The sequence below is a fragment of the Callionymus lyra genome, chromosome 16, assembly GCF_982586985.1.
Source record: "Callionymus lyra chromosome 16, fCalLyr1.hap1.1, whole genome shotgun sequence".
Classification (NCBI taxonomy): domain Eukaryota; kingdom Metazoa; phylum Chordata; class Actinopteri; order Syngnathiformes; family Callionymidae; genus Callionymus; species Callionymus lyra.
In genome coordinates this window covers 7,880,034-7,905,561 of record NC_141833.1, presented here as the reverse complement: position 1 = coordinate 7,905,561, position 25,528 = coordinate 7,880,034, and the positions used below count along the sequence as shown (strand labels likewise).

Sequence of the window (25,528 nt, the reverse complement as noted above, 5' to 3'; positions counted from 1 at the left end):
TTGAAGTCTTCCTCTCCAAGATGCAGTAAATCCCTCATCATGACCATGTTTTGAAGTAATTACTTTATAAAGTTCTCCACTGTCTGAAATCTCAGCGAACGAGAGGATACAAGAGCGGAGTCCACTATGACGTAACAATGCCTTCACTCCTCCACCAGCCAGCTGTAATCACGCCCTGCTTTGTTTATACAACAAGTCCCTTGGAGGTGGAGACTTCTAGGATTAAAGCGTTTTCAGTGGGCGGAGCTTAAGCACATTTTCTAATGTAAATATTTAAATGTAAGGAGAGTTTTGGACAAACAGACACATGATGATGATACAATACAGTCCAACATCTATTCATGTATTTATGAATCACCTTTTAGACATTCAGTTTCAGAACGTGATTTGAATTTAAAAAAAAAGAAGATGATGATGTAAAAGTACATAAAAAAACAGAAAAATAATAACAATATGATAACAAGAGGGTAAAAAACACATTATTTATCCAGTTAAGAGTTATTAGTCGACATCAAATAAACGTCAGTTTGCAAAAGTGATTTAACGTGATTTTTTTTATTCTTAGATCTTCTTTCCCAACAGATTGTCTGTTTGATTTGGGACGAACACTGTTTCGCGAGTGTGATAAGAGCGACTTCGCCCTGGAATCAGGCCTATTATTTATTCAGACGTTCCTCCAGACTGCCCCGGAGCAGACGTGACGGTCCAATTTAATTCCCCGTGGAGCACGTGTTTGTTTTCACAAACCCTTGCTGGTGGTCCGTCTCTCTCTTTTAGGTCTATTTTATATTGAATATAAGGAGAGAACTACTCAAATAATGGAGTGATCATGAAAACAAACAGTTGGTGACGAGTACCTTTCAAGAACGACCAGTCAAGTGGTCTGATGATAAACACGTCTTAATGGTCTGAGTTGAACTGATGGTACCTGGTGTGCAGAAGGAGGTAATCTGTGAGCTGCTAAGGCACCAGGGGACATGGACCATGTGACCACGGTTGCAGGGGATTGGTTTAGTGCAGATGTGACATCACAAGCCTCCTGCTCCCTCCCTTCCCATCTCTCTCTCTCTCCTCACCTCCCTTTGCCTCGCTCCTTCTCTCTCTCTCTCTCTCTCACTTCGCCTCTGATTTTTTTTTTTTTTTGTTGCTTCTTCTGCCTTCCCCAACATCCCTCAGATGGCGTGCGCTGCTGCTGCTGCGCCGTCTGGGATTTAACCGGCACCGAGAGGCCTCCTAGTCCGAGCCGATCATCCCCCTCCCTCTCTCCGGCCTCTCCTTCCTGTGTCCTCCACTCCTGCTGCATCCCCCCTCGCTCCCGACCTCCCTGGGTGTCTGGGAGTCTGGGCCCTTGGGGGGAGGAGGGAATGAACATCGTGCTTCGCCGGGGAACAGAATTAGCTATGCCCCGCCGGGGCATCATCCTTTGACCAGGATTTTGTCTCCTCTTCCTTTTCCTCGGCTCTGCATAGGATGAGAATCTGGAATCATGATGCAAGGTCTGTACTACTCTAGTCTCACATTTCCCATGATTCCCAATCCCCGCATCCTCCCTTTGCCCTCCTGCATCCTGCTGGGCCGTCTGAATCTAGCAAGCTTTCCGGGCTACACATGTCACGGTCCATTCAAAGAGCCTCCTTCACGTCACATGTCTTGCCCTCTGAATGGGAGTCGGTGCTGAAGCGGCAGCTATTATTAGCGAAAGAGCCCCCGAAGAACGACCCTGCCATGATGTTTGTACTCTTGATCTTGAAGGGAAAATCCACGTTCCATTCACGCGTCACGTGCGTCTCCCGCTTCCTTAGCTACGCTCAAGTGGACAATTAGCCGTCCATTGTTGTGTCCCCGGCCTGTCGTCCTCGTGCACCGACTCCTGTGGACGTTCCAGAGATGGAGCTGGCATTCCTTCCACGGTTGAGTTAGCATTGAAGCTAATTTGGAAAAAAATAAAGAACATAATCGGGAATGGCTAAGCATAGCCAAGAAACTCGAGATAAAAAATAAGAGTAAGAGGCAGAAACCATGAGCATAACCAGACTTGTTGATGCTCGATATGTATTGTTAACTGGAATTGGTTGATGATTGAGGAGGATTAGTAGAAAACATAAAAGGTTTATCATTCAAAATACTTTATTTAAGAGAACTCAACAACTTGCATTCCTTTTACAGTTGAGTTAGCATTGAAGCTAATTGGAAAAAATAAAGAATATAATCCGGAGTGGCTAAGCATAGCCAATAAACTCGAGATAAAAAATTGAGTAAGAGGCAGAAACCATGAGCATAACCGGACTTGTTGATGCTCGATATGTATTGTTAACTGGAATCGGTTGATGATTGAGGAGGATTAGTAGAAAATATAAAAGGTTTTTAATTCAGAATACTTTATTTAAGAGAACTCAACAACTTGCATTCCTTTTACAGTTGAGTTAGCATGGAAGCTAATTTGAAAAAGAAATATATAAAAAAATTAATCTTGGTTGGTTAACCATAGTCAAGATAACTTTAGGTTAAATGAACTATAGAGCAAATTAATATTTAAAAGAAGGATATACGAAATAGGACAAAAGAGGCAGAAACCATGAGCATAACCGGACTTGTTGATGCTCGATATGTATTGTTAACTGGATCGGTTGATGATTGAGGAGGATTAGTAGAAAAGATAGAAGGTTTTTAATTCAGAATACTTTATTTAAGAGAACTCAACAACTTGCATTCCTTTTACAGTTGTGTTAGCATTGAAGCTAATTTGAAAAAAATAAAGAACATAATCCGGAATGGCTAAACATAGCCAAGAAACTCGAGATAAAAAATAAGTAGTAAGAGGCAGAAACCATGAGCATAACCGGACTTGTTGATGCTCGTTATGTATTGTTAACTGAATCGGTTGATGATTATAATAGAAAAGATAAACGGGTTTTCATGTAAAATACTTTACTTAAGAGAGCTCAAGAACTTGCATTCATTTCACAGTTGTGTTAGCATTGAAGCTAATTTGAAAAATGAATATATAGAGAAAATAATCTTTGATGGTTAACCATAGTTAAGATAACTTTAGGTTAAATAAACTATAAAACAAATTAATATCTAAAAGAAGGATTACAAAATAGGACGAAACATAAAGAGGCAGAAACCATGAGCATAACCGGACTTGTTGATGCTCGATATGTATTGTTAACTGGATCGGTTGATGATTTAGGAGGATTAGTAGAAATGATAAAAGGTTTTTAATTCAGAATACTTTATTATAGAGACCTCAAGAACTTGCATTCATTTTTTCATTCATTTTAGTTGAGTTAGCATTGAAGCTAATTTGAAAAAATAAAGAACATAATCCGGAATGGCTAAGCATAGCCAATAAACTCGAGAAAAAAATAAGAGTAAGAGGCAGAAACCATGAGCATAACCAGACTTGTTGATCGGTGATCGTTGATCTGGATCGGTTGATGATTGAGTAGGATTAGTAGAAAAATAAAAGGTTTTTCATGTAAAATACTTTATTTAAGAGACCTTAAGAACTTGCATTCCTTTTAAAGTTGTGTTAGCATTGAAGCTAATTTGAAAAATGAATATATAAAGAAAAAAATCTTGGATGGTTTACCATAGTCAAGATAACTTTAGGTTAAATAAACTATAGAGCAAATTAATATTTAAAAGAAGGATTACAAAATAGGACAAAACATAAAGAGCCATGAACATAACCAGACTGAGTGATGCTTGATATGTATTGTTATTGGATGAGTTGATGGTTGAGTAGGATTAGCAGAAAATATATATGTTTTAAATACTTTATTTAAGAGACCTCAAGAGATAAAACTTGCATTCCTAATAAAGTTCAGTTAGTAATGAAGCAAATTTGAAAATATGAATATTTATTTTAATATATGTTTATAAAATATTTAATATATAAAGAAAATATATTTATATTATATATATTTATTTTTTATATATTTTTTCCAAGTATATGTTATATAAACTATATATATATATATACAGTATATATACTTGATTTTAAGAATATTTTAATTCAAAATACCCATCAAAAGAAAGCATTTTCATTCAAAATACTGCAGAAGTATATATACTCAATATCAAATAAAAACATCACACACACACACATTATTGTTTATATCATATCATAATAGTGTCAGGTTATAGTGTGTCACGATAAATATGTGTGTCAAGAATGGATACACAACTTCATACTTTGTTATCAGAGTAAAACTAGAACTGAAGCACGTAGAAGATTATTAAGTTGTTAACGTGACAGATCTTTCTTGTCTCATCTCATATCAGGATTCGAACCCACAACCTCATCAGTTAGTGTCTGATGTTACCATTCATGTATTAATGTCTTCTTCTGGTGCAGTAGTGAAGCATCTTAACTGATATCATTCTGGACTGATCTCCACTAACAAGCAGCGAATCCTCTCATTCATCACATGCCAGGACGTGTCCTTCAGTCCTCCAGGGTCTTCGTACATATACTTCACTTTCTCGTGCTCATTCCCTGAGATGTAAGAATTCATTCAGTACATTTCTGGTTAAGAATGACAATATATATCAGCTCAAAACTCTCTGAACCCTCTAGATTTAGCATTTAATCCATATAAGTTTTTTTAATTTACAGAAAGGAATATGAATAATTAAATATAATATTCAATATATAAATAAATGTTCATATTTGAGGATGACTGGTTTGCGTTTTTGTTGAAACAAGAGCAAAACAACATATCGATTATCTTCATTTTGTGGAAAATAAATCCATATTAAGTTTTTCCTTACGAAAAATATGAGGCTTATATTACTGTAGTTTTATTCCCAAGGACACAAAGCTTTCTTCAATGTCAGATAAAACAAAAAAACAATGTGTTTTTGAAAGCATATATTTATTAAATATCATTTTTTAATTGATACACATTATGAAGTCTGTTCAACTTGCTTTGCAGATTCACTGGTTTATATGTATTTTACTTTAAGTGGATATTTAACTAATTTTTCGTTTTTTAATTCATTGTAAAATACAACCACTATATTAGACAGACTTAAGCGGCTCAGGGGCTAAATGCGGACTTTTTGTACTTTTAATTTATATTATTTATCACTTGGTAAACTCCTACAGATATTTGAATAATGTTTCTTTCTTTTCTGATCTTTTTGCTTCTTTCAACTTTTCATTTTCATGGGTATTTTCCCCTATGAATAATTGGAAATACTATTTAAAAGTGTGTTTTTATATGATATACTAAAACACATTGAAACAGCAAAATCTTATTTACCTTGTTTCCAATTTTTCTTCAACTCTATGAAACGTTACCCTCGTTTCAAGGCTCAATTTTTTTTCCATCCTTCTTTCCCGTCAAGCAATTGTCGAGATCTGCAACGTTTCTTGAGAGTTTAGCACTATTTAAACAGGCCATTATAATTTCCCTACGAATCATCTTTTCTATTCATTTTCGCTCATTCTTTCCTCCTTAAAGAATCTGCGAGACTTGCAGTCCTGATTATAAAAAGCCCCCCAAAAAAACCTCTTAATTTCTCCATGAGCTCTGATTGGTTTTCCTGCAGCTCTACACTGGGAGCTGTCAATCACCAGTGCTGCAGGGGTTCTGGTGTCCAGTCTGGCTGACAGACAGCGGTAGTAGATTCTTCCCTAATGAAGTGAACACATTGATCAACGGTTGCTCGTGTTCCTGGTCTGGTCCGTGGAGTCAGGGAAGGGACACTTAAAGAGATTGAGCTGCCATAGGCAGGCGACAGAGTGCTGTCCGGAATCGATCCATTTATTTATATGAACATTGACACTGATACCGCACTTCCTCTGTTCACAAAAATCCCATCCAAAGTCGCTCTCAATTACTCATAATTTTTTCTTTTTGCTTGTTATTGACGCCCCACTGAATATTATCGAAGGAGGAAAGTTTGTGCTGCAGCAGCAGATTGTGATCAAATCAATATTGGGGTATCAACTATGAAGAAGTACTGTTACGATGAATGAAACATGGAAAGAGAGACGTCCGGGGAATGAAAAGAGATGTTAAGATTTAAGTAAGGTACAGTTAGTGGATTAAAAACTGCCAAAATCCAACAAAGACTTTCAGTTTCTCTGCTACTCACTTCCTAAATGTAAGATCGACCGGTAAATTGAGCACTTTGCCTTTTGGCTCAGCTTTTTTTCCCCTTCTTCTTATAGACCATTAGTGGGTCATATTCACTTTCCTAATCAGTCATATCATCACGGAATTACTAACCAAAAAAAGGAGCTTAAATATGAAAGGAAAATTACATTGAAAATGATACTTTAAAATCTAGTTTTACTTTACTTTTTATATTGCTATTTCACTGAAAATCGCACTACAACTATGGATAAAACATATGATTTAGGGCCCTTTAAAAATTATCTTATTTTCTTTCTAGTTGTTTTGATGGACCTAAAAATTAAGAGGAACGAGGGTAAACTGAACAAGGAAAACATAGAAACAGTCCTGATATCAAATAGTTATCAATGACTTATAAAAAGTACAAAATAAAATAGTTTTTTTTAAGCTGTCTGAAAATAATCCATAATCTTTTTTCAACATAAAAAAGCCAAATGTGGCTCCAGGCAATGCAAGCGATGCTTAAACAAACTCACACATTGACACGAAGTATCTACAAGCTAGCAGACACACACATACAGAACACCATCATCGACATACAATCAAATATACATTGTTGTAAATACACAAAACTCAAGTCTTTTTGTGACCCACAACAGCTTAAAACAGCTTATTTAATGTCCAGTAAAAGCTAGATAAACTAAAATGCATGTGGTTATCACAGTTTCTGTTAAGCTGCTTCATAAAAAGCAATACAAATAATGAATGTAAAAAATGAATCAATGAAATTCAGAATTTTTTGAAAGTAAATTACTTTTTTGTTTGTGCTTTAAAGAGAAAAACAAAGGGAATTTTTTGGCGAAAAGTGTGCACTTTTTGCAACTTAAATTAAAATTGTAGTCCTTATCAGTCGATGTACTATTAATTAAATTTGTAAATTTTTTTTTTACATTCATCGTTGCATGAGGAAGTTTGACCCCCCAGACAGAAACACTCCATTGACCTCACGCTGCCCTTCTTCCTTCACTTGTAAACATCAAGATCCACCTCACATGTACCTTTTTAGCTATCAATAAAAAAAAATAAAGCTGTGGTAACTGAACTTAATTAAGCAAAGAAGAATTTTGAAATAATTATTAATCAAGATATCAAAATAAACCTCCTTTTTAAGTTGTTTTTTTTCATGTTTCTCCTCCTCTAGGACTGAAAAAACGCACCAGAAAAGCCCTGGGCTTACGAAAGAAAGACAAGGATACAGACGCCACGTGAGTGCCGACATACAATAATACGTTACGTTTGCACCTGATTATTATCGACTATCTTGTCGTGCCGCAGCTCACACTGGAGCTCGGAGAGTTTAAATCTCACAGCAAGAGTTTGTTTGTAAAATATGCATGTTCTGGAAGAGCCAAAAAACATTCCCCTAAAATAGCGCAGATTCAAGACTAACATGGAGTCAAGCTGTATTTCAACGATTGTATATTCATGTATTCTTTTTGTCTGGAACAGGAGCTCACCTGACAAAGAAGGAAGTGGAAGTGGAAAGAAAGGAAGTGTATGTACATTAAGAATTTATGTTTAATTTATGTTTTATTGAAGTTTTGATTCCTAAAAGAATGAGAAACATTTTTACTACTTGCTACTTTAAAAACAATTTTGTTGTATACATCCAGAAAAACATTTTTATTTAGTTGTTTTATTTAATCTACATTTTGAAAGTAGGTTTAACTAAATATCTTTTTTAAATAAGCCAGATTAAAAGAATGATTTTTGATTTTCCTGTTGTTATTAGAAAAAGACCAATGGTGCACCAAATGGCTTTTATGGTGAAATTGACTGGGACAGATATGTGAGTGTATTCTTTTGTTTTGCTTTGATATTCTTCTCTTTGCTGTGTCTTTTCTACGTGAGCTGTTTTTCTGTGAAGTCATTTACAGCGACTGCTTTATGAAAGGTCGTCTAATGTGTCTCCGATTAACCTCATGTGCCCTCTCTTCTCCCTCAGGCCTCTCCCGATGTGGACGAGGAGGGTTTCAGCCTCCGCCCGGGTGACGAGGGCGATAATATCCTTGATGAGAAGATGAGGAGGAGGAGCTGCAGACCTGGGACTCAGGCCAGCGAAACAATTGACCTGTTTTCTATTAAACAGAGTGAATCGATATCATCTCCCCCTACACAGCTCATGGGTTATGTTGGTCCACTTATATGATAAAAGCTTATACGAACTTCTATCGGAGCAACTGATGTTTAACAATTCAATTACTATTACTTGTACAGGTTCAAGTACTCCTTAGAAAACTTGTTTACCTTCATAACTGCTGCTACGAATACTAGTGAATAGCTTCTTTACAAGTTCCTTTTTGTTATCTGAACCACAACAACCTGAACAACTTCTACATAAACATCAACAAATACTACTTTAATAACGTCAATTTGTTCTTCAATTACAACTTCTACGTCAACAACAACAATTTCTACTAATAGCATCAATTTAAACACAAACAACTTTGACATCAACACTTACAACTCTGACATCAACACAAGCAACTTCAACACCAACAACTTTGACATCAACACAACAACTTCAACTACAACACTAACAACTTTGACATCAACACAACAACTTCAACTTCACCACTAACAACTTTGACATCAACACAACAACTTCAACTTCAACACAAACAACTTTGACATCAACACAACAACTTCAACTTCAACACTAACAACTTTGACATCAACACAACAACTTCAACTTCAACTCTAACAACTTTGACATCAACACAACAACTTCAACTTCAACACTAAAAACTTTGACATCAACACAACAACTTCAACTTCAACACTAACAACTTTGACATCAACACAACAACTTCAACTTCAACACTAACAACTTTGACATCAACACAACAACTTCAACTTCAACTCTAACAACTTTGACATCAACACAACAACTTCAACTTCAACACTAACAACTTTGACATCAACACTATCAACTTCAACACAAACAACCTTGACATCAACACAACAACTTCAACTTCAACACTAACAACTTTGACATCAACACAACAACTTCAACTTCAACACTAACAACTTTGACATCAACACAACAACTTCAACTTCAACACTAACAACTTTGACATCAACACAACAACTTCAACTTCAACACTAACAACTTTGACATCAACACAACAACTTCAACTTCAACACTAACAACTTTGACATCAACACAACAACTTCAACTTCAACACTAACAACTTTGACATCAACACTATCAACTACAACTCTAAAAACTTTGACATCAGCACAACAACTTCAACTTCAACTACAACAACTTTGACATCAACACTATCAACTACAACACTAACAAATTTGACATCAACACAACAACTTCATCTTCAACACAACAACTTAAATTTCAACACTAACAACTTTGACATCAACACAATCAACTTCAACACTAACAACTTTGACATCAACACAACAACTTCAACTCCAACAACTTTGACATTAACACAACAACTTCAACTTCAACACTAACAACTTTGACATCAACACAACAACTTCAACACTAACAACTTTGACATCAACACAACAACTTCAACTTCAACACTAACAACTTTGACATCAACACAACAACTTCAACACTAACAACTTTGACATCAACACAACAACTTCAACTTCAACTCTAACAACTTTGACATCAACACAACAACTTCAACTTCAACACTAAAAACTTTGACATCAACACAACAACTTCAACTTCAACACTAACAACTTTGACATTAACACTATCAACTTCAACACAAACAACCTTGACATCAACACAACAACTTCAACTTCAACACTAACAACTTTGACATCAACACAACAACTTCAACTTCAACACTAACAACTTTGACATCAACACTATCAACTACAACACTAAAAACTTTGACATCAACACAACAACTTCAACTTCAACTACAACAACTTTGACATCAACACTATCAACTACAACACTAACAAATTTGACATCAACACAACAACTTCATCTTCAACACAACAACTTAAATTTCAACACTAACAACTTTGACATCAACACAATCAACTTCAACACTAACAACTTTGACATCAACACAACAACTTCAACTCCAACAACTTTGACATCAACACAACAACTTCAACTTCAACACTAACAACTTTGACATCAACACAACAACTTCAACACTAACAACTTTGACATCAACACAACAACTTCAACTTCAACACTAACAACTTTGACATCAACACAACAACTTCAACACTAACAACTTTGACATCAACACAACAACTTCAACTTCTTTATCATCACTTACTTGAACAACAATGTCTACAGTGACAACATGTCGACACCTACAAATGCGACACAATGACAAAAACAACTGAAACACCAATAAGAAAAGCTCAAACAATGAAACTAGATCCTAGAAACTCTTCAACAGCTTGCTGGAGATAATAGTTCTCACCGTTAGTAAAACCATTCTCACTTTCTCCTTGACGAGCCTTCACCTCCTTCCAAAGGAAAGCACTTCTTCTCCTCCAGCGATTCGGAGGAGGACGAGGAGAGCAGGAAGAAGTTCAAAATCAAGATCAAGCCTCTGGTGGCCGACACCTCCCGGTGCGTCCCTCCGTCCATGGACGAGCTGAAGGCCTCGGTGGGAGGTCTGGCTCTCTCTCCTTCTCTGGTACGTGATGATGCTGAAGTTCATCCGTGGTCTGGAGAATCGTATTGACTTTTCTTTTCTTTTCTTTCTGTGTGTCGCTCATGTAGCGGAGGAGTCCGGTGAGTATCAGTGCATTATGTTCAGCTGCATGACTTCAACGCTTGATACCAACTTCATGTTTTTAAGCTTCTTTTTTGTGTCAACTTTAGTAGAATAAAAATCACACACACTAGTCACATAATGCACATCAGAAAAAAAACAACACACACTGCTACATGAGCGTTCACCGTTGCACTCGTGACCTCCGGGAATGTTGTCGGTGTCGTGCCTCGTGTTGCATTGTGGCTTTTGCGGTGACAGTGAAGTGCGCCAGTGTTGTGTTGCAGTGTGTAGTTGTTGTTCATTTGACTGATTTGTTCACTCACTCTCTGACCCAGGCCTGTTCTCTCTTCCCTTTTGCTGGTCTCAGAGACGCAGCCCGGTGAGTGTTTCCCTCCGTCCTGCTGTGTCGCGGGAAGATAAGAGTGAATATGTGTTCTTGTTTAGAGACGACGCACTTGTTTACCAAGTGAATATTTTAACTTTTTTTCAAATATGAAATTAGGGTATGTGTGTAATTAATATGAACATACCTACAATATGTTACGAGAAAAATACTTTAGACTCTATTATAAGAAAAACAACAAGAATAATTAGGTAATATTAAATACAATTGGAATTTAAATGCATTATTATTACTTGTAGACTTCTTATTAAAAACACATTTCTTGTTTTACGAGCTTAAAAACTATTACGCTAGCAATTAATTCTTAATGTTCTATGTTCTTTATCTTTAGACTTAGATTGTATCATCTTGTTCTTTCTCTTTATTTCTCTTTGTTCTTGTTCTTATTTTATTTTGATTATTTTTTATGAAAAATTGCTGTATTTGCTGTGGATAATTTGGAAAAAAAAAACAATTTCCCCGAAGGAGACCTTCTGAGGGATCAATAAAATTCTACCTAACCTAACCTTATTGTTTCACATCATCGTGTTCAACACATACAAAAATGACCCTTCAGAGGCTCCGTAGGAACTTCTACAGAAACAAATAAAGACATTTTTAATGTTTTACATTTCTTAAATCAATAAAAAAGAAATACGTTGAAAATTAAATTATATTAATGACAAAAAATACCAAATAAATAAAAGAAAATGCGATTTCTTGGATGAATGAATGAAAGAATTTGAATGGGACTTTCTTAGAGTACGTTTATTTAAAGACGGACTAAATATTCACTTAGGTACAGTTATATAAGGTGTTTTAAATATTCATTTGAGACCCTGGTTTCCACGACTACTACTCTCAATGTCTTTCTTGTCTATATTCCATTTAAGGGCCTGATTAAAAGGAACTTGTCATGTAAGTATTCAGTCGATCATTATCTCACTTCTTCGTGGTTTGACACTAAAAATATTTGTTTTTTTTCATTAGGTGAGGAGATCGCTCGACCCAGACGATCCACCGCCACACCGAGTCCTGCACCTGAAATTGCAAGGTGTGTAATAAGCATTTGAAAAATGTTGATGCCAAGAGTAATTTTTTTTTTTTGTGTAGCGAAAGGCTACCGCAGAACGTGGCAGCTTTTTTCAGGCAGCCCTCAGAGACCAAATATGCCAGATATGACGGTAAGGCAACATTATAAATCCTGTAAACATTGACCAGACGTTGATCTTGGCCTGAATCTTAGTTGTGCCGTCGGATGTCTGGGGGGAGTCAGGGACGAGAACTGAATCGCCCCTGAGTAGAAGTTTTCCAACTGGAGGTAAGCAAGAAATAAATGTTATTCTTGTTTTATAATCCCCATGTTATCTATATAACCCTGGTTCTACGAATGCATGCTCTGCCCTCTACAGGTTGTCGCTATGGGTTACCTCTAGGTTCCACCTCGTCGCTGAGAAAGACGGACGCACTCGCTACTCACCATTGGGCGGAGCCTCTAGGTAACCCGTTGCGACAACCTTAAGAGGGCTGAGCACGCATGAAGTAGAATTTAGAATTTTCATGAGAATTTGTTCTTTCAGCTCCTCCGCCACTTCCTCCGAAGAACATCCCATCCAGGAGCTATTGTTATCCGTCGGACTGTGCCGGTAAGTCTCGTCTCACTAAAAATGTCACAAGATATAACTGGCAGTTGTATATCCTTCGCAGTTAATCTCCCAAACGGACGAGCGACTCGATGTTCTGCCCCGATTTACTTGAACGTCCTGTCCCCGGCCTCCTACCGAGGCTCCCCGGCCCCGGACCTGGACGACGTCTTCGGCCCGGGGGACAGCCCTCGCACCTACGAGGACACGCTCTCGCCCCGATGGGTCACCTTCGCAAACAACCGACCTCCGCCGCCGGACGAACCTGCTCCGCCACCTCCCCCCGACTCCCCGGCTCCCGACACACCTTCCTCCACTCCTTCCACTCCTTGCCTTTCACCTGGACCTCCACCCGATGAGCCTCCGCCTTCGCCACCGCCATTCTCCCCGGGGTCTCCGCCTCCCTTCTCGCCACCGGACTCGCCCATCTCCATAACGCTCGGCCCTCCACCTCCCGATGAACCAGCTCCTCCCCTTCCGCCCGATTTCTCACCCTCCGATTCCCATCCGATCTCGTTGGACGAGGAGGCCATCGATGAGGAGGTGCTCCAGTTTGCGGAGTTCTCCATGTCCCCTGTACCCATAAGCCCCGTGCCTCCCCTGCCCGCCGAGCGCAAGTCCTCTCGGGTGGGAATAACGTCTCCGCTGGTCACCGGTGGGAAGAGGACTCCAGAGGGCGTATTCCTGAAAGATGACTTTCAAGACTTTACCGGCTCACCGCGAGAGCGGACGCAAAGTTTCCGGGGTACACCGCCACCCCTTCCTCCGACAACCTACAGGTCTATCATGTCTTCCCCCGGACCCCACTCTGGCAGTGGTAAGTACATTTGTCATTGACAATATAATGTACATATGTTCTTTTAAGACTTTAAAGAGTCAACATTTGAGACACAATTTCCATCTTCAGGCCGAATGAGAAAAGTATTTTGTTTTAGTTACTTATTTCGGAAAAAGATCATATAAATCTAATCTAATCTAATCTAAATCTTTAAAGGTCGGTAGATGTTTTCTCAAAAATAAGAGTGTTCTCTCTGTGGTACCAATGTGCTAACTTTTCAAGACCAGAAAAAAGGTGAGCTGTAGGGCATGTCAAACGGCAGTTGATTTTGATTGACACATAATTATCCATGCTATTAATTCTAATGTATCATGTGTTGTTATCGATATCTGTATAGAAATGATTTGTCATTTGCTATACACTGAAGAAATTAAACCAAATATTTGTTTTTCTTTTGTCTGCCTTTTTGAAACTACAGTATTTTGTTTTCTCTGATTGGCTTTATTTTTATTTATTTATTTTATATGTAGAATCAATTCATTCATGCATTTTAAATGACCCTTGATAAGATAAGACGATGGCAAGTGTTTATCTCAACAGTTTAGCAACATACAATTTTTCTTTTTCTTTATCTGTTATCTCCTTCTGATCATCAAATATTGTTGTTCCTTTTTATTGATTAAGCTTATTTGACTTTTCAGCCTTATCTCTTAAAGCAAACTGCTGGAGATGAAGAGATATCCTCGAAAAACAATCTTAAACTCAGACTCTGAAATGGGTTTTATGGTCGATTACTCTGTATTCATTGAATTTAAAGGGCTTTGGAATGAAATATATTGAATTTAAAAGGCTACAAATTAAACAATGTTGAACTTAGAACATTCATTTTTGCATTGTTTTAATGACAATATCAAATTACATGTGTAAAAATCTTTTGAAATATTGAATTCATTATTATACAATAAAAAAGTATTCAACCTTTCATTATTCAAAAACCATCGATTCTTCAATGTAGACAAAAACAACCTTTTCAATTTAGAATTTTTTAATTGAATCATTAGAAAAACATTTTCATTCCTCATATTCGCACATGTGTGCATGCTAAAATCAAATAAAACAGAAATAGAAGACGGCGGTTCAGCTCAGGTCACATGCAAGACTGACGTGGAAGCTAGACTCACAGTGGTCTAACCGCAAACGCTGGTCTTCGCTGCAGGCCCGTCGTCTCCGGCTCGCTCTGTCACGCCACAGTCTCGAGGAAGCCCCGTCCCTCCTCCTCCTCCCCCGCGACCTTCATCACGACCAAAGCTGCCCCCTGGGAAACCAATCACAGACTTGGTACAGTCGCTTACTTTTTCTTTCTACCAAGACTATGAAGTGACATTGTTGTGTTGTTCAGTCTCGACCCTTCAGCCCGCCGGTGTCTGCCAGCCCCCCGCCGTTCGCCCCTCTAGCCAGGGCGGAAAGCTCCTCCTCCATTTCCTCCTTTACCTCACAGAGTGCGGCGTCCACTCCGACCCTCGGGAGGGAACTCAACCTGTCCAACACAGGTACGACCTTTTCACCTTCAGCATCACCTTCGCCGCGGCTCACTTTTTTTGTCCGACTCATCAGTTTGTGTCTCACTGTTTGTGCCTCTCCGTCATGTTTCCGCACGCTCAGAGGCCTCGCAGCCTCTGGTTTGGTTTGACCACGGCAGGTTTTATTTAGCGTTCGAGGGTGAGTGGAAAAAGAATCCAACAGAGCATGGATTCACTCTTACCTGCCGCCCCTGCTTTTGTTCACACACTGTGGCCGCTTCTCCCATCCTGTGTCCTGTGTGTGTTCTGATGTTAGAGTTCAACATGCTGCCTTCATCAATGGGTCCTTGACTTATGTGTTGTATGTTTAAGAAAACATATTTTTGTTTGGTTTAGGATGCTCGAGAGGCCCCAGCCCTCTCACCATGGGACCCCAAGATACTCTGCCGGTAGCTGCTGCCTTCACAGAGACGGTCAATGCCTACTTTAAAGGGGCCGATCCAAGCAAGTAAGTGACTAAAAACGTATAATTATAATCATAATCATCATCATTTAATAAATTAAACAACTACAAATAACCAACAATATATTATATATTGTAATAATGATGATCATGATAATGATAACAACAGCAATAATAATAATATGAACACTATATTACAGCGATATAATAATATCATCATCATCATCATCATCATCATCATAATAACTATAGTATTAATGAATTAAACAACTACAAATAACCAACAATATATTATATATTGTAATAATGATGATCATAATAATGATAACAAAAGCAATAATAATAATAATAATAATAATATGAACACTATATTACAGCGAAATAATAACATCAACATCATCATCATCTTCTTAATCATCATCATCATAATAACTATAGTATTAATAAATTAAACAACTACAAATAACCAACAATATATTATATATTGTAATAATGATGATCATGATAATGATAACAACAGCAATAATAATAATATGAACACTATATTACAGCGATATAATAACATCATCATCATCATCATCATCATAATAACTATAGTATTAATGAATTAAACAACTACAAATAACCAACAATATATTATATATTGTAATAATGATGATCATAATAATGATAACAAAAGCAATAATAATAATAATAATAATAATATGAACACTATATTACAGCGAAATAATAACATCAACATCATCATCATCTTCTTAATCATCATCATCATAATAACTATAGTATTAATGAATTAAACAACTACAAATAACCAACAATATATTATATATTGTAATAATGATGATCATGATAATGATAACAACAGCAATAATAATAATAATACTAATAATAATATGAACACTTTATTACAGCAATTATAATAACATCATCATGATCATCATCATCTTCATCATCATCATAATAACTATAGTATTAATAAAATAATGAAGTATAAATAACCGACAATATATTATATATTGTAATAATGATGATCAGGATAATGATAACAACAGCAATAATAACACTAATAATAATATGAACACTATATTACAGCGATATAATAACATCATCATCATCATCATCTTCATCATCTTCATCATCATCATAATAACTATAGTATTAATAAAATAATGAAGTATAAATAACCGACAATATATTATATATTGTAATAATGATGATAATGATAACAACAGCAATAATAATAATAATAACAATACGCACACTATATTACAGCAATTATAATAACATCATCATCATAATCATCATAATCTTCATATTAATATCAATAATACATTACTACAAAGAACCAACAACAACCATATTAATGATGATGATTATTATTATGATTATTATAATGACAGAAAATGAATGAATGAATGAACTTATTTATTTCGAACTTTTTCAAACAAAATATTTGTAAATTATCTGTGCATGAAAAAATAACAATAAACCAATTAAACAGAAAATAAATTGTGTAGTTCGAAAAAGGAGGAACAAGTAAAGAACTATTTTTTTAAATTATTCTTTTGTATGTGGCACGTTGCTTCATATGTTTACACAGATATCCATTCAATGTGTAATCTATCAGAATATGCTAATTAGGTATGAATACACAATTTGAAAAGGAGAAGGAAGAAGTAAAGAGGATGATATTCAAACACTATAATACAGCATCAATAATAAGATAACCTGCACCCCTGCATATGTATTTCCGGAAGCCAGAGACAACTCAAGCGACCCATTTGTTTTTGGGCCTTTGGGTCACCTTGACCCAGAGATAAATCAAGGTTTAATGAAATAGTGTGTCTTCTAATATGATGTAAAACTTTTTGTTAAATAAATCCTGCTTCAATTGTCAGTTGTACGTTTATTTATAAATATACAAATCTCTAAATGTACGACTCTCTCTGCTCCAGGTGTGTGGTGAAGATCACGGGGGAGATGGTCCTGTCTTTCCCAGCAGGCATCACCAGACACTTTGCCAGCCACCCGACTCAACCCGTGCTGACCTTTAGCATCAGCAACTTCAACCAACTGGACCAGGTTCTTCCAAACCCACAGCTGCTCTGCTGGTGAGTGGACTTGGACTGCTATGAACCTATATATATATATATATATATTATAATATTTATATATATATATATATATATATATATATATATATATATATATATATATATATATATATAAAAAAAAAAGTGACACTTAAAAGTAGCTCCATAATTTCTCAAATCTTTCCTTTAGTGACCTCACAGCTGATAGTGTGGACACCAAGGAATTCTGGGTGAATATGCCAAATTTAATGAGCCATTTGAAAAAGGTAGCGGAGCAGAAGCCTCAAGCCACGTACTACAACGTCGACATGATCAAGTATCAGGTACTCATTCTATATATTTATGGATATTTAAACCCACATGCTTGAGCGAACCCTCGTGTCTCTCCAGGTGAGGGCGGACGGGATCCAGTCGACTCCCCTGAATCTGGCTCTGAGTTGGCGAGGCGACAGCAACAACAACACGGACCTGAGAATAGACTACAAGTACAACACGGAGGCCATGGTCGCCCCCACGCCGCTGCACAACATCCAGTTTCTGGTCCCTGTGGAGGGAGGCTTGGCCAAACCACAGGCCATGATCCCGCCAGCGACTTGGTGAGACTCGGCCAGACTCGGCCGTGATTGATCCGACGTTCTTCAGACTGTGACACATACGCAATTATCTCTTTTTATTTTTAAAGGAGTCCAGAGCACCAGACGATACAGTGGAAGGTTTCCAGTCTGTCCCCTCGATCAGAGAATGGAGGCAAGAATAAAAATACTCGCTATATTCATGTCTAAAAGAAAGTTTAAGAAAGTGAATTAATAACGTTATACATAGACAGACTTAGTTCCTCCCTCGAGAGATCTCCTCAAGGAAATTAGGTTCCGTTTACAGCAAGTTGCATAAAAAAACAGAACAAGAAAAAAGTGCAAACAAGAATAGAATAGAATAAAATCATAGTTTCACTCCGCTCCTGCCCCCAAACTTAGAATTATACAATTTAATAGCATGAGAAATGAATGAGTCCCTGAGTCTATTAGTGTTGCATCTGGGGAGGAGCTAAGTAAATAAGATAAGTGGGGTCATGTTATACGTTCCAATATGAGATTTAAAATATAAATATATATATAATTAAAATATATATAATTTAATTAAAAAACATAATATTCTATAACATCATAAATATATAATTAAATAATGAATCAAATGCTATATCACAATATATTAAGTTAACATTATGAAATGTGGAACAAGTTTAAATAATTACTTTTATCAGTTTTTCCACATATTAGAAAATATAAGGGAAGATATGTGTGAACATTAATATCTGTCAGAGCCAGGGAAATAGAACACTTTTTTTGTCCATGTTGTGAACACAACAGAGGGTGTTTTATGGTAATGACAATACACACTAAAATAAATAGAATAAGATGAAAAAATACAATTAAAAGAAACGGACATTAAAATATATTGATTGTGAAATAATTTGAAATTTTATTTGACTAGTTTTGGGCAACAAATAATCAAATAAGCCACAAATAAACGGAACAAAACAGTTTGCAACTGAGAACAATTCTGACAGAAATTAATTTTGAGATCATAATAATATTAGGAAGTTAATTTTAAATGGCTTTAACGTGTTGAAATATTTATAGATTCCATCAAATGTGAAAAAAACAAAAAAACAACTACAAATTGGAACCTATTGGATGACGTATTGTACTTATTCCGCGTCATCACCGCTAGATGGCAGTCATCGCGATATAAGTAACCACCCTGATGCCTGTGTCTTGCAGGAGTGGGGGCTCTTCTGGGTCGCTTCCAAATGACAGAAGGTTTATGTAAACCCTCCCAGCTGGCGGTCCACTTCACCAGTGAAGGAAGCACACTGTCGGGCTGCGACATCCAGCTGGTCGGGACTGGATACCGGCTTTCCCTGGTGAAGAAGAGATTTGCTGCAGGTTAGTTTTCATGCCGTACCTTCAGGTGTCTTATCATGACTAAGGATGTTTTTTTCTGTTCACAGGGAGATACTTGGCAGATAATTAATGGACAAGGGAAATAAAAAAAAAGGCTTTGACTGTGAAGATTCTGGATCCACTCATATTTCTAACCACGTCCTGTCAGTTGAATATCATCATTTTTGTTGCACATTAATGCTAAAAAACTAAATTATTTTGGACACTTATCATAGTGTCATTGCTCCGTAACAAAAGGCAACTACTGAACTTTATTTGTATTTTTATTTATAATAAACTACCCGAATAATGAAGGAGAAAAGAGTCAGGTTGTAGAAACGTAACGGACGAGATCAAGTATTCTCCGTGGCCTCCTCTCTCCATATCTTTGGAACTTTTAGTGCCAAACTGGTGGTGTTGGTTCAATTAGAAACATGTGTGTGATATGTGTCGATTTCTTATCGTATCGTGCGACATACCCGGGAGAGAATCCCTCAACGCGGTCCATTAGAGAACTCTTGGTTCCTGCTACCATAAATGGGCTTCCTTTTTTTTCCGTGAGTAGCTGTTGACTTGTGTGGAGAGGTCAGAGGTCAGTCATGCACAACAGACTTTGAGAAAACTTGCTGCTTTGAAGGTTATATCAGTCAAAAAAATGGATCTGCAAACAATTCAATTAAAATAAGTGACTGTTCATTTCTCATTTAAAAACAGAACTAAACAATAATAAATAAATAAATAATTTGTCAAAAGCTGCTACTTGTATCAGAACACTTAAGGATGTTTGTTCTGGTTTGTTATAAAATAAAGGAAAAGGCCTTAAGACGCCACATCGTAGTGCCATGTGGTGAAGATGCGACTGTTTGAAGAGTGTCCTTGAGTATCCTTTCATTTTCCTCTTTCCCGCCATTCTGAATAAATGTTTCTTGTTTTATAACAGCAATATATATATAAACTTAAATGTAAATAGTGTAGATACAAAGATATGTTTTAATATTTCTCTGGGAATATGGATGTGTCTGTGGTCGTCTTTGTTGATGTCGGCACTCATTGCAACACTTGCATCTATCGTTTGACATGTTAGTTGGCTGTACAAAAAAACCCCTAAAAAGTCTTGCTGTTCATCCATGATTTCATATTGTGCAGAATCCAATGCAACTTCACTTCTACCGTCGTAAAAAAAAAGGTTATAATGTATAATTGTATAACCAGAGGAGAATCTTTGCCTTCACATGCACCTGAACAATGTTACGCTGATGTTCACCGTCGACTCGTTTGGCATGTTTTCATGAATGATCTGTAAAACTGCTCTTGGTGTTTACTAACATTCTCCTATGTTCCACTCCATCACCAGAACTCAAGTCCTCAGATGATATTTTACCGTTGGTTTAATCTCTCAGCGAACGCCTCGTCACCAATCATGGGACTTTTTTTTTTTTTTTCATTATTTGCCTTATTATTTATTTATTTATCTTTTCTTCTCAACGCATTTAACACAATATATGCAAACATTTCATGTAAATTTCCCATCCAAAGATTTTAAGAGTTAATATATGAACAGATCGATATAATGTCATTTTGTTTTACTTAATAAAGAGAGGAAATGCAATAAAGGTTTGTGTGTCTCTCAGTTTAAACTCATGTCCTGCATGACAATAATGCAATTTACTTCTGTCAAGTGAGCCTTACCTAAAATAAAACTTTTTTAAAAAGAGCGAAAAGCCTAGAAGTGATAGTTCTACTACACAATCACCAATAGATTCTCAAAAACACACAGTTTGGAGCATAATAACATATTTAATTACTGTTTAAATAGATTACTGCACTCATGACGCCGAAAACATCTGTTCTGCTGCTCATCTATTTTATTTTCCCATTTATTCTCTTGTATTTTTGTTTGTTTGTTTTGTTATGTTTTTGCAAAAATAATAACAGTTCAGATATTAAAATAATGAAAATATTGAGATATTTAAAAACAATTTGCCCATCGAATTAAATAAAAACGGAGCGAAATTGTATTGATTTATATACTGAATTTATCTATTTATTGTTGCGGTAGCTACGTCATTATTGATATTGCACAAGATTCATCTAATTTATTTAAGAAAATATTAATAGTTAAAAAATATGAATCCTGCACTGTAATTGGGCAAAGTTTATTTTTTGAATAACTATTTGTTTAATTTCGGTTCTCTAATAATCTTTCTGCAAACGTGGTTACGTCAACATTACGTCAACTCTTACGTCAAAAACTACGCTACGACGCAACTTACAAGTGGTTGCCATGACGACACCAAACCTAAGACAAAACGTTTTCCTTCGCAATTTGAACAACAACGGTACTTTCTCTTCCTTTGAACAACGTAAGTGTTTATGTGCAGATATATATATATATATATATATAAAAGTGTTGATGTGTTTGCTACATGCTAACCTGTTAGCAACATCATTGATAAAGTACTGTTTCCAGTGACGTCAGGATGTCTGATGTGGTCAGAAACCTAAGACGGGAGAGAAAAGGCAGCAAAGTCGCCTCTGAGGCGAGCTATGGAGGCAAAGGCGCTAAAACCGCTGGTAGAACAAAAGAGTGAGAAACTTTATTAGGTTTTAAAAGTCTCAGAAATGTAGCTCGAAACATGTGTGTCATCTCTCAGCTCCATCAGCACTGTTTCCAACATCGAAGAACTTGGACACCCTGAGGAAAACACACAGAGGACTGGGAAGCTGGAAAACCCTTATCAACAAGGTCAGGAAATGATTCATTTAAACCTAAAACGTACAACAATATATGTACAATTGTTTTAGTTGGTAGTATTAAAACTAGTAGAGCAACGTTTCTAAAGTAAATGGCCACTACATTATACATTATACAACTTTCTGTCGATAGTTTTTCCAATAATTATGTTGAATTTGTTATTCCTTTCAAGATTATTAAGTTGACTTTCTAGTTATAATGTTATTAAAACTGGGTTTTTTTTCATTTCACTGTGAAAATTGAGATGCATGTGAGATGTTTTTTGACAAAAGTTGTTTTCTCTCAGAATCAGAGAATCACCTCTGTCAGTGTTAAATACAACACAACACTGGATTAAAAAAAAGGTGATGACTGTATAGAATAAAAAATAAATATAAATCAACTAAAACTAGATTAATAAAATACAATACTATAAAATAAATTAGTCAAAGCTTCTAATTGTATCAGAAAAGTTAAGGATGTTTTTTTCTGGTTTGTAATTAAATAAAAAAGGGGGTTAAAAGCAACATATTAGTGCCATGTGGTGAAGATGCAACTGTTTGACGTGGGCTGAGTGTCCTTGAATATCCTTTCATTTTACGTTCTCTTTACCTCCATTCTGAATAAATGTTTCTTGTTTTATAACATAAATATAAATATATATAAACTTAAATGTAAATAGTGTAGATACAAAGATATGTTTAGTATGTTTATAAGAGAAATGTAATTAAAGTTGTTTATAAAGTAAAGTAAGTAAAGTAAAGTAAAGTAAAGTTGAATAGAGTAGAGTACAATAAAGTAAAAATAAAATCAATAGAATGGAATCATTACTTGCTCAAATCCTGACATTTTCTCCTCTTCTATCTAAAATGTAAAATGATGAAATCTAACTGAACCTCTTTGTTATGTTCATCAGGAGTTTACAAACGCTTCCCTGTGCCTGCAGCCAATGACATTCTGAAGGATGTTCTCACCAACTATCTCCAAGAAGAGAAGTATGAGGTGGAGTGGGCTCGACAAATGACCAAAACCATCTGCGAGGTAGATCAACGCAAATAACAAAAGACATGAAAATATATTTGTGTGTTCGTTCGTTCTTGTATTTTGTTGACATGTCGCTTTCCTCAGGTGATACAATCGCGCGTCAAAGACCTGCTGATCCCGCGATACAAGATCGTCACGGTGGTCCACATCGGGCAGCTGGCCGGGCAGAGCATGCAGATCAACAGCCGCTGTCTCTGGGATGCGACCAACGACACGTTCGCCTCGTACTCTTTCAAGAACGGCTCCCTGTACGGCGTCGCTACTGTCTACGCTGTTTACTTTGAATGATCCGAACATATGTGAGCGTCGATAACAAGTATCTTTAAACCAAATTTATTTTTAAGCATTTACAAAAAAAACAGGATTAAAAGTGATTGGATTAACACAGCATGAGAAGGTCACTTTTCCGGCAACCGATGTGACAACAGATCGATATTATCGCCTGATTTTGGTCTCTCCAAAAACGATTCACTCGTGGTGCAACTTCTTCTCTATTCGGGTTCGGATCTCTCCTACCTGTGAGACACATATTCGTTAATTTCTTAGAGTTAACACGGAGTTATCGTTACTCACCATCGGGCAAAGCGTTCTCGTTCTCCATCTGCCGTCTCCACCTGGACCCGCCGCACGTGTACACGACCGCCCGCAGGAAAGCTCGGCCGCACAGTCGAAGTCCATTGGGGTCTTCATCCGACTGAACCGGGGCGACGCCCAGAAAGCACAGCACGGCCACGGACAACAGTGAGGGTCTCATGAAGTTTCCGGGATTCAACGTCAACAAAAATGAAGAAGATGTCGCGAACCCACAACATTGGAAGTTGAGGATTCCCCTTTTTAAGCATCCATCCCAGTGATGTCACACGCTCTCACGCCTCCGGAAGTGATGCCTACGATTACGGTCGACAATGATCTTTGGACAACAGAATCTGTCTGTTTTTGGATGCATGCATGGGAATCCACGCCATTAGACAACATTCTCAAATGTTAAGGGGTTGGATATCGCTTTAGGTCGCCCAGTTTTATTGTCATGGTCTTAGCACAGAGTCACCTAATGGGTCTTCCTCCTACGATAATCAGAGATGATGACTTTTTACATAGCAACATAGTGGGGTTTACTATCACTATCATGGGCATAAATCAGTGAGTCACAGTTTTTTTACTGGCAGCTTTGTTTACAGACGTGGGGTTTCATGGAATCAAGCTGTTACTGCCACGTTTATGTATTTCAAGGTAAGCTTCACGTCAACAATCAGGTGGAAAAATACTCAAACGATGGCATATTTGATTAGGTTGTTAAGTGCTTTAAATCAGGGGTTCCCAAAAATCCCCATCCCAAGGTCCCCCAAACACCATGGACTTGGACCTCTTTTCCCCAAACACAGCTAAATGTTTCAAAAATATCGAAAGAAAAGTCAAAGTTTATGTTCCTTTCTTTTGTACCCTTTTTCAATATTTATTATTTAGGGGCAATTGTTGCCATTTTTCATTATGGCTATGAAGACTTTCTTAATGTATAGCTCAATATTGCGAATTATACATTTTATATTGAATTCAAAGGGTAACGAATTTAAAATATATTGAATTTACTGTTAACTTTTTTATTGAAATTAGACGATCAGACTCTTTGTCTAAAAGCAATTATATTTAATTTGAAAATATCTGTAGTCTTTGTGATTCAATATCAAAATCTAAGCACTATTGTACCAACATTCTGTATTCAATTTAAAAGACTACCTATTTAAAAATAAATACATTTAGACTTTTTAAAATAGGAATTAGAATATCGAACTCTATGTGCAAGAAAATCATTCATTTTGAAAAAAAACTCATCTTTTTATACTATCATTTAAAAAAATGGACAAATTCAACTATTATATAAACACATTATTCAATTAAATTATTAATTACAATACATCTTTAACATTTCAATATAGAAATAATGAAATGTTACCCTTTATTGATCTGATGGCACTGATATACTCAATACCAATGACTAAACTAAATAGTATAACTTTATTTTTTAAATCATATTAAATTTCCTTTAATCCTCCA

General features: G+C 36.4%; 2 protein-coding genes across 2 annotated transcripts; both read left to right on the top strand.

The window, feature by feature from the left end:
- Window positions 1-1,033: 1,033 nt before the first annotated feature.
- Window positions 1,034-21,311, top strand: LOC148063440 (SH3-containing GRB2-like protein 3-interacting protein 1). The gene is made up of 23 exons (XM_087811689.1): window positions 1,034-1,496; window positions 7,294-7,357; window positions 7,602-7,647; window positions 7,885-7,941; window positions 8,098-8,155; window positions 10,620-10,795; window positions 10,882-10,893; window positions 11,244-11,255; window positions 12,152-12,176; window positions 12,249-12,312; window positions 12,372-12,442; window positions 12,505-12,579; window positions 12,839-12,904; window positions 12,966-13,718; window positions 14,896-15,017; window positions 15,079-15,229; window positions 15,596-15,707; window positions 17,618-17,773; window positions 17,946-18,078; window positions 18,146-18,351; window positions 18,438-18,502; window positions 19,537-19,701; window positions 19,767-21,311. The coding sequence occupies exons 1-23, from the start codon at window positions 1,487-1,489 to the stop codon at window positions 19,787-19,789; spliced, it is 2,622 nt and encodes an 873-aa protein (XP_087667815.1). The 5' UTR covers window positions 1,034-1,486; the 3' UTR covers window positions 19,790-21,311.
- An 863-nt stretch (window positions 21,312-22,174) lies between these two features.
- On the top strand, window positions 22,175-23,853 carry dynlt5 (dynein light chain Tctex-type family member 5). Its single transcript, XM_087811688.1, has 4 exons — window positions 22,175-22,285; window positions 22,353-22,444; window positions 23,349-23,473; window positions 23,561-23,853. The coding sequence occupies exons 1-4, from the start codon at window positions 22,179-22,181 to the stop codon at window positions 23,762-23,764; spliced, it is 528 nt and encodes a 175-aa protein (XP_087667814.1). The 5' UTR covers window positions 22,175-22,178; the 3' UTR covers window positions 23,765-23,853.
- The last annotated feature ends 1,675 nt before the right edge of the window (window positions 23,854-25,528 follow it).